Genomic DNA, 10,618 nt, shown 5'->3' on the forward strand with positions numbered 1-10,618 from the left:
GAGAAAGACCCTGGGAATGAGTTTGCAGATAATTGATAGCATTTTCAATATAACTTTTTTTATTTATTCTTTATTGTCGATACTAAAATCATTCCATTTCATCTTATTAAAATATACCAGTAATAATTATGTTAAATTCTTTTATTTCTTTGGGAAAAGTCTTATAAATATAATCATCCACATGAATACCACACAAACTGTTATTAACATTATCCAAATCCACAAGGAACATGGCCTCTGTGTTAACTCCTCAAGTCTTTCTGACTCTCGTTTAAGCTTTTCAAAATTGGAGTCTGCGAGCTTTGTTGAGTGTTCCAGGGTCTAAGGTAAGAGAAGAAAAAAAAAATGTTGTTTAAAAAATCCTCTACATCTGACTTGTTAGACTGTTTATGGCTCAACCTATTATTCTTCTCAGTGTTATAACAAGAATGGGAAAGGAAGTGGAGGGGGGGGGGGGGGGTGCTCAGTGCTCATGTTCACTTCTAGATCTCTCACTTTCTGCATACCATAAAACTCTGGTTATAAGCCCTGGGCTTATACAAGTTCGTAAGAGGTTTCTTGTGGGCTTATAAACAGAAGGGGTATAAGCGGAGTAAAAAAAGGGCTCAAAACGAGCCACAGTTATGTTGATCGAAATAAGATTTTAAGTTAAAAAGTCATAATAAAGCAACATTTAGCCCTGTTATGTACTGTCATCCAATAGAGGGGGACTTATATCTGGGTGGGGGGGGGGGGCTTATAACCGGATATTAATTTTTTTTTTTTTTTGGTTTCCAGGTAGATGGGCCTATAACAAGAGGGCTTATAAGTGGGGGGAGGGGGGGGGGCTTATAACCACAATTTCCAGTATGTATTATGAGGGAAACAAATTTTGGTTCGAGTTATTGGGAGGTTCGTGAAATGAAGGGTTAGTTAAATTGGGATTCCACTTTATATGTGAACCCCATTATGGTTGGCAAGTGTCATCTGTTCACAAGCTACAATCCTAGACCAAAGTTCTTAAGAATCATAGACATGTAATAGGTGCAGAGATATTATGTGGTTATATCTTTTAGCACACATTGCAGACCTATGCTACTGGTATATGCACATAAAAATTGGGTGGGGGTGGGAGTCTATGGCTGGGAATATGTAGAAAATCTGACAGCAATTTTAAAGTGCCTATCATGGGGATTTAGACCATAATTTGTGGACTTTCTCACAAATTTTTAACAATGATATTTTGTGCCTCTTTTGCCACTGATCTGGAAGGGGCATTTGAGCAGAAAATCCAATGCTAGGCTTAATGTAATACTTATGCAACCCTCCCTCTCCCTCTCCCCTCTCCAACACACCCTACAGATTAACACTGATTGTTGCACTAACACATCATTGCAACTTAAGTGTGTGTAGGGGCCTTCTATCCTTATCTCAACAGTGTTGCCAAGAGGTAGATTTAGAAGCAGTTCATTCCTTCAATGTTGTCACTATTCTCACCTACTCGTGGATTAATATTTAACAAATAAAAAAGCCTTGGCCGTGCTTTGTTCTGTTATAAGCACGCAAGGAAGTGACGTGAGCACGAAAGAAGTGTAGGGTGAAACACGAGCCGCAGGCGAGTAGTTCTCCCTACTTCTTGAGTGCTATCGTCACTTCCTTGAGTGCTTTATAACAGAACAAAGCACGGCCAAGGCTTTTTTAATTGTTTTCTAATATAGTTTTTCTTAAAACTTTAGAGAAATTGGATTTAAAGAAGATTTAATCTCAGGATACGTGTGCGGAATGGCGTGGCGGATCGTACGTGACAGCGTCAGAATTTGGACATAAAAGCATGTTAAGCACTACTTGAGTTCTTATCGTTAATTTTTGATAGAGCTGAACCACTCAAACCTTGAAAATTCTCCTCGGTTTGCTAAAACAGCGAGATTTGAAATGATCCACAAGCTGCATGCGCTTGCAAATGGTAAAAGATGGTGAGAGCACTCGTAAGCAGCGTGCTTTATACTCTCATAAAGCATGCTGTTTAAACCAATCAGAATGCTCGTAGATTGTCACTTTATTATCAGATAAAACAATTCTCACCTTGTTGTCCTCTTTAATAATATTGCTAGCCATGACTGAGGAGTGTTTTAAGCTTTGTGCCATTTTGATCATTTCTTCTGCAATGTTTTCTTGCATGTTTTGGTGATATTGCAGCACTGTGTCTATACTCTCATCTTTTGTGTCTCCCTTCTTATCACCTGTTAACCTAACATGAAACAAGACTAACATGAATGATATTTTATAAAAATTGTAATGTAAAAGACCGTCACTTGCATCTAAGCGTGAACACGTGCTGCCAAAACATGATCTAATTGGGCATTAAACATGGCATGATTGGTCATCAAACATTAATCTTGGAGTTTAGCAGACCATGGCACGGACTTTTGCACTAAAAATGCTCACCATAATGTTAAACACTGAGTATGGGTGGAACTTTACACGAAAAGTGATTCAAGTGAACCTGCAAATGCATATCGACACAGATAAGAATCAATTTTTCAGAAGAAGTCTCCATATCCAATCTTTCTGCCATTTCAAAACTGAAATGTGTCAAACTTTCGGTGCAATTACGGTCTGCCAAACTTCAAACATTTGATGACCAGTCATGCCACATTTATCCAATATTTAGATCTTATTTTAGCGGCACATGTTCACACTTAGATGCAAGCGATAGTATCTACTAGCTTTGGGGTCAAAATTTTCAGCATAACTATTATGTAAAGCCAGGTTACCTGTTTCGTAAGCATTGAGTGTCTTTTGTGTTGTCTGCAATTCAGAAAGGACAAATCAGACCCTTTAGATAACTAATGTTTTGAAAGGAAGCTACATGCAGTTGCTTTGTTCAGATCAGATTGGAATTTGGAGATCTCCAGTTTTCAGGGTGGGAGGGGGATAGGAGAAGGGTGGGGGGGGGGGGGAGGCAAAACTGGAGAACCCAGAGAAAAATCTGCAAAAAACAACAACAAACTCAACCAACATGTGGCGCTTGGCCACAATCAAAACCAGGCCACATTAGTGAGAGGCGAGCACTCATCACCACTGTAGCATCCCTGCTCCCCATTAATCCCAAGATTAAATAATAATATAAATTTATTTACCAATCAAGAATTAAAATTTCTTCTCACCATTTCCCAGCAGTTCATTTCTCATTTTTTTGTTTATCTGTGATTTTGCTCTAATATGTAATTCTTGCCCTCTATTTGCTGGTCGTTCTTTATCCGTCTGTGCAGTCTGGATGGGTGGCTGACTCAATGGACGCACCAACTGCTGACTTGCAAGCAGTTTCTCAGTTGGAGATTTCTAAGACAGAAACCGGAGATTAATAAATGGCTTCCTTCTGAGAAGCTAAAAGTTGCTTACTTAGCAACTTTTAGTCAAAACTATAACAAAATTCTTTAACGTGATTGGTTATCAGCAGGCCGATATGAGCACTAACAGGACAGTGTATGCGTCATGCTTATAATTGGACAGTGTAATAGGACAGTTTATGTGTCATGCCTTTGTAATTGGACAGTACGTCATTTTGCGTGCACTGTTGTTGTGCATTTTGGTGAGTAAACTCTTATGTTTTTCAGTATTCACAAAGACTGTTAACCATTTTGCCAGTAAAGTTTGTTTGTTTCTCGAATTTTGTCATAGTTTTGATTAATTGGGAACAGAACTTTGTGTCGTCCAATTCTGTCTGTAATCATACAAACTTTGTGATTAACAAATCGGACTCCCACTTTGTGGTCATCTGATTTTGTTAATCACTCCTATGATTACAGACCGAATTGGACTCCACTCAGTCCTATTACCATAAATCGGCATGGTTAACAGACAACTTTATTTGAAAGTCCAACCCTTTGAACCTGCTTAACAGAGACATTGTAAAAGGCCCTTCACTGCAAATTATAAAATGCAAACATTTAATGTCTGCACTTCCACCTCAAACTTTCTAAGAGTTTGGAGCAAAAATGTGCAAGACTATTTTGAGAAAACATTATAATAAAATATAATTAAAATTAATTTTCTTTAACAGTTATTTGCCGAAGGCGAAGTGATTATTCAACAATAATCACGGAGCCTGAGGCGAATAATTGTTTTAGTATAATTTTCAGAGGTGATTATCAAGAACTGCAAAATAACTATAGAAAACAAGAAAACAACAAACACAATATTATTGTTCGCTTGCATACGGTGTAAACCAGTTTAATTCATCGATTGAAATCAGAATTTACACTTAAGAGTTTAGCAATAAAACCGAACAAAACAAACACTACAAGAAAGATAGATATCCGGTACCTTTGTTTAACTGTTGGTGACTTCTAAGAAAATGTGCAAATCCTCTCGAAATGAGTACGGAAGCACCGGTGGGTCAGAAGAGAACTGAATAATGTTTGCTCAATGATCAGGACTGACTTTGGATGGCCGCGGGCGATCTCCAAAACCTCCGTGTTTACGATCAATTGTAATGCCTTGAGAACAATCTCTTGAAACTATTTTCGGTCCAAAAGGCTTGGTAGTCAACTTGCAAAATTCCCAATGTTTTAAATATCCATGACATGAAGTGGTTTCTTTTAAATGAACGAAAATTTCATTCAACAAATGCAGCCATGTTTACTCGCCTGGATGTCAAAGGTGGCATGGCTTAGTAACCAAGCCTCCAAATGCTATAGTCACCTCGCGCGGGGTGATTATAGCCTCATAAGCCAAGTTTCTCGACCAATCAGAATGCCCCAATTCTTATAATCACCCCTGAAATTATACTAAATGCATATATGCAGTGCACAAACTTAAGCTTAACTTTTTAGTGACTCTAGAGACCTGAAAGTGGAGGATTTTAAAAATTTGAAATATTTATAGTGGAGCTCCCAAGCAGAACCATAAGAATAGGAGAATCATACATGCATAGAAATAAGAGAACCATGCATTTGATTTTTCATGGTCACATGATGATGACGTTGTTCAACATGGCGGCTACACTCCAGAAATAGGTTGACGTTAAGGTTAATATCAGCTTACATCTTTGATATTGGACATCCATGTTATGGTCAATTGACAGCTGTCAAAACAAGGTTTCTGCTGACCGGTATTGCATGACCAAATCGTAGGCCCAGATGTAGAGCTCATCAAGGTCAGGTTTTTTAAGTTGACCGCTGACCAGGTAATGGTTGTCCATTGGATTGTGGGCTCAAGTCCCATTTTTTTTCAGTCTTTTGATTTATGTTCATAAAATTCAGATTTAAATAAAGGGAAAGGTAAATAAACTGTAATCAATGAATTTTATTCCCAGTCTTACCATTTTCTGTGTTTCAATGAGACCTTTGAGGAACTCTACCTTCTTGTTGTATTCATTCATTGTATCTGGACTTGGCTTGCTGAGAAAAAAAAAAACAAATTAAAGCAAAATTAACTTGTCAAAATGATGTGGTTGGTGATTTTTCTTCAGACATTTCAGTAACCTTTGGTGGGGAAATAAGGCCAGCAAGTAATTATGATTTCAAAAAATGTGTTATACCAAACAGCCTCCTGTTCTGAGGGATGCCCCAGGGGGTTACACAGGATTTCAAGTGATGGTGATGATAGAATCAGGGACAAAAAATCCCTAGGGCTTCCAACGAAACCCCCAAAAAATCCCATGCCATATTTCTGACCTTTAAATTCCTATAACAGAAAAAAAAAAACATTCGAAATGAAGCAACCATGTTGAGAACTATACAGCCCAGGCACTACCACAAATCTTAAGATGTTATTAAATACTCCCCAAAAAATCCCTACTTAAATCAAGCCACCCCTAAAAAATACTTGCCAAATTTTCCCACCCAAAAAAAAACCAGAATCGAAAATTTAAACCCAAAAAAATCCTTTTATTATCCCCACCACTTAAGATCCTGAGTACCCTTTCACCCCCCCCCCCCCGAGGGTTGTACTGAGCAGGAAGCTGTGGAGGGAGGCTGCTGATGACCTATGCTCCTGAGGAGGAGTGAAGGGTGAACACGCACTCATGCCAGAGCACTGATTAGGGCTCTGTTAGATAAAAACCTTAATCTGTTATGTCTGGCCTTTCAACAGTAGGGGTGACTATTGGGGTCATTTTGCCTATTGCGATAGTATTGCGATAGTCGAATTACTATTGCAATACTATTGCGATAGTAGTGACACTATTGCGATACTATTGCGATAGTATTGTAATTAGTGAATTTATAGCGTTGTAATCATTTCTTTGGATTTAATATTCGAACCACCATTTTGGACGCAGATAAGGCCCTGGAGACGAGGGACGTTCGTGAAGTTTGCTTTTATGGCTTGGATTACTGTACAGATTCTGAACCAACGAACAGAAAGCCGAGAAAGGAAGGCAGAGAACAAGAGAGGCAGTTTTCAATGAAGGAAAAAGTACTACAGGACACCGTTTGCAAAACTATCGTAACTATCGATAGTTAATGAAACTATCGCGATTGTTATCGATAGTTGAAATTGCGGTCGATGCATCGCTATCGAAGCACTCCCAATCACGATGCATCGATAGTTCGATGTATCGTTACACCCCTATTCAACAGCGATTTACATATATACTGACCTACTTGACTTCTTCAGTTCTGTGACCTGTCTTTGAAGGGTTGATACATACTATGGAAAAAAACATGATGCATATTAACTTTAAGAACAATTGTGCAATATTATGTATAATATAAAATTTTAAAAGCAACCAATGTCAGTGTTACGACAAGTTATAACAAAAGCAAAGAAACAATGTTGATTTCATTTTTTGTGGAAATCCATTTTCTATATAACAAAAGGTATTGTGCATCAAGGCAGCGATTTTTTTCTATACAGAAAAATAAGTCCTATATATTGTTATTTGTTTGGAAAAAGTGTTCAGACCTTTAATTTAATATGTTTGTTTTTTGTGACGTGTTAACTACAAAATATCAAAACTTGACTCTTGACAAAGCACATCAAATTATGAAAACTAAAAGTTTCCACTGAAATGTCAGCATACTGTCTATTTTATGTAGGTTAATTTTGTAATTAATTAGGTTTTAGAGGAGAGATTCTTTCTAAACAGAATCAGTTCATGAGAATCTAATAAATAAATCCCAAATCTATATATATGTCTGACTGGTTATATTATATAACTAAAAGCAATTATTGGTCCCGATTTCGATTTAACTATTGTTAATGTTACTTACTCTGTCTAATCTCCAATTCACATTCTCCTTGTTGTCCTGGATTTCCTCGGCCATGGCCTCACAACGCTCTAAAAGTCGTCGAAAATTTATTTCGAGCTTGGAGGCCGCCATGTTGGAATCTTCCAACAGGTACATCATGTATGCTCATTTGTAGTGTATACCAAAAGTTGTATTGTACCGAGCAAGGCCTGGGTATGCTTGTTAAAACCTTCATGGAAAATCTAAATAAAAAAGAACCCTGCACAGAAGTCTCCGTTCACCGATAGTCTGTAGTCTGTGAATGCAAATCAAAAATTGAATGACCGCAGAGTGACCTCCCTTTTTTTTAGCTGGAGAGCGCGTAAGTGAAGCAAGCACGCGAGCGACACTGGGCGCTGGTACTTAAAACCAAATTGCAAAGTTCGTCTCTCAACTTTTGTTTGATTTGTATCCCCTTATTCTCCCCCCCCACCCCCCTCTACTCCCGCTCTCCACTTCCCCGCCAAAAAATCATCCCCGCGCCTCTCTCCTCCAAACTGGACGAACAAAACATTATCACGTACGCGTTGAAACCAAGCACGAATATCACGTGCCATGTCTTCATCACTTCGCAATCTGATTGGCTGTTGGTACCCTATCGCGTGACTCGGGCCAAATGTAAACATTTCGTGTTCTTTTGCGGGGAAGAAAGGAAGGCGATCGAAAACGAAACGAGCTGCGTTTTTGCCCAGGTCTTCTTTTTTATGGAAACCGTGTCTTCAGATTGGTTGGCTTTTGCCGTAATTTCTAACAAGCTCTTCAAACTGTGATTTTGACATCGAAGAAACTTGCTTTGAGCTGAGATTTTGAAGAACTTTTAAGGTAAGCTTTGAGTGCATCTAGCCATGTTTACAGTTTGTACCTTTCTCGCATCTGATTTTATGGCACTGAAAACTTATACTTGTTTTGTATCTTTAAACAGGCTTAACGATGTCTACTGTTCCTATAAGTACAGCTTACGTTCGGCTGCAAATGAATCAAGCAGTGCTGGAGAAGAAAATTGAAACTGTAAACAACATTGAACTCACGGAGAACGGAAACAAACAAGTTCTTGTGCAAGAAAGACGACCATTCTACAGTTATTTCTCCGATTCACACACGATGCTACAATCTTCACTCCATATGTTACCCTGGTTCAAAGTGAAAAGCGATGATGTAGAAGACAATGTATCCATTTAACTGGATTGGGGATGAATAAACACTGAGGATCGAAACAGAAAACCCGTAAGGGCGCTTTCCATTTGGTTCATTTGTCAGAATTGGCCGGCCAGAGTGGTATTCGAGAACAGAATTCCGTTCATTTGTCCTGTCAAATCAGTCAATACACAAATATACATTTTTATGGTGGATTTGTGGGAACATCTCGTGCAAAAGGCCCATTTCACTTTCAAACCACCGGACCGGCCGGCCAGTTCTGACAAATGGAAAGCGCCCTAAATCACAATGTTTCGTAGAAGAACCCGGACAAAACTTAAAGATTGATTTATTTAAGACACTCTGAAATGTAACTAGTAGTTTGTAAAGATTGTATAACCGCTAATTAAGTGTTTTACACGAAATGTTGAAAGAGAAAACGTAAATAAATACAAGAAAGAAGAGAATTTTGCGTTTTGTCTGTTTTCGACGTGTGGTTTACGTGTTGTGTAAGCCAACACAAAAACAACTCACAAGCGTTACGTAATCATCCCTGAAACGTCTTGTGCTTACTGAATCGGGACGAAAACGTGACCTGGCATGCTTATTGGTGATCTGTTTACAACTCGGCGCGAATCTACAAATTTATGCAGGTAGTTTAAGTGCCAAGTTTAAAAAGAATTGGTCCACAACAAAATTTGGAAGTTTTAGAAGGCGAACAACGAAACATCGTCACAGAAGTGGTACACGCAACAATGAGGAAGCAATTTTTTCCCAGAAACGATAATGTTTTTGAATTACTCAGCACTTCTCTCGGCTTCCGTAACAACTGTTTCCGTCTTTGCGCGCGCGAGCGCCAAGGAAGCAATTGGAGAAAAATATCATTTCCTAAACGATGTTTTCTCGGTTGCTGGGGCCTTTGCAGGTGGACTGGCCCATATGAGGGATGAAAATGAATTGGAACCACGCCCTGAAAACAAGATTCTTTTCTTTTCGAAATTTACAACGATCCTACCCGTCAATTTTATTCGCCCCCCCCCCCTCCCCCGACGGAGTGTTTTTTAAACAACGTCATCAACTTAGTGCAACCAAGAACGGAAAAAAAAAGAAAGAAAGTAAGAAAAATAAATAAATAAACAAAAAAAACAAAGAAAAACAACTAAATAGTCCCAAATATCCAAGCCTTTATTTACATGTTACAGGCAGCGTAAATGATACAAAGTTTATAATTAGCCTACAGAATTTTCATTCTTTAAATGATTAATTTATTTTCTTAAATTTCAATATAGCTACTTTTCATAACTAAGACAGAAAGTCCTATAATTGTATAATGGGAATACTCCACACAGTGGCGAAAACACATGGAGATAATTTTACCTTTAAATGGTTTTAACTTCAAAGGCTCGAGATATTGATTTTCCTGTGCATATAATAAAAATATTACCAAAACAACAAGAAGCGACATGAAACAACATGTTGTTCTGTAGCTGTTAAATGCGGTAACACCCAAGGTTTATGCTGTAAGGTTTTTATCTAGGGTCAGAAGTTTACAAGAACTACCTTGAAGCCCTGAACTGAGCTTTGCTATAACTGCCATGAAAAAAGTTCATCAAACGTTAAGTGTAATTTCCAATATCAACCCAAAATGTCAAAAAAGTGGAATGTAGAATTCCTATTCAAGTAAACCATTACAAAAATATTGCACCGAACACGTTAAGTATATACTTCATGCACGTCTTATTCAACATAGTGAATGTATACCTCGGCTGCACCGCTCCCACCTCATTGGCTCTTATAACAGTAAACAACTGGTTACAAGAAATACCCTTAACCCTGCCTTTTGTTATTGTTAGACGCCAGCCTTTCAGTTCTTAGTTAGTGTGATCAGGACACTTGAGAAGACCAATCACATGTACTTTAATATCCAGTAGTAGTATTTAACAAGTGTAAACTCTGTGCCAACGTTTTCGTGTGCCGGGTGATGTAACCACCATGCAAACCACCAGCCAGAAGAAAAACCTGTGTTAGACTTTTCCCCAACCAGTGCCTTATCCAAAACGAACATCTTTTAACCCTGAAAGCCTTAAAATACTGCAATGCCTTTCTCTTAATTAATTACATGAAAAAAATAACCTAGAATTTCTCTAATATTAAATTGCCATTAAAATTAGAATTTCCCTTATTTTATCCACATTTCCTGACTTTTCCCCCACCCTAACAAGGAAATTTCTCCAGGTATTTTCTAACTATTCATTAATTTTGCGTGCAAA

General features: G+C 38.1%; 1 protein-coding gene across 1 annotated transcript; it reads right to left on the minus strand.

Annotated features, from left to right (window-relative positions):
* Positions 1 to 87: 87 nt before the first annotated feature.
* On the minus strand, positions 88 to 7,341 carry LOC144629881 (vesicle transport protein USE1-like). The gene is made up of 7 exons (XM_078488125.1): positions 7,197 to 7,341; positions 6,584 to 6,633; positions 5,303 to 5,381; positions 3,147 to 3,321; positions 2,754 to 2,787; positions 2,062 to 2,227; positions 88 to 321 (listed from the first exon to the last, which is right to left on the minus strand). The coding sequence occupies exons 1-7, from the start codon at positions 7,332 to 7,334 to the stop codon at positions 142 to 144; spliced, it is 822 nt and encodes a 273-aa protein (XP_078344251.1). The 5' UTR covers positions 7,335 to 7,341; the 3' UTR covers positions 88 to 141.
* Positions 7,342 to 10,618: the final 3,277 nt, after the last annotated feature.

The sequence above is a fragment of the Oculina patagonica genome, chromosome 11 (assembly GCF_052425735.1).
Source record: "Oculina patagonica isolate OP01 chromosome 11, crgOcupat, whole genome shotgun sequence".
In the NCBI taxonomy this organism is placed as follows: Eukaryota; Metazoa; Cnidaria; class Anthozoa; order Scleractinia; family Oculinidae; genus Oculina; species Oculina patagonica.

Excerpts from the sequence above, each read along its gene's own strand:
- LOC144629881 (XM_078488125.1), bottom strand. The coding sequence starts at position 7,334 with ATGATGTACCTGTTGGAAGATTCCAACATGGCGGCCTCCAAGCTCGAA. Across the intron at positions 3,322-5,302 it reads TCATTGAAACACAGAAAATG|AAATCTCCAACTGAGAAACT; the intron begins GTAAGACTGGGA and ends TTTCTGTCTTAG. Across the intron at positions 322-2,061 it reads TTATTAAAGAGGACAACAAG|ACCCTGGAACACTCAACAAA; the intron begins GTGAGAATTGTT and ends CTCTTACCTTAG.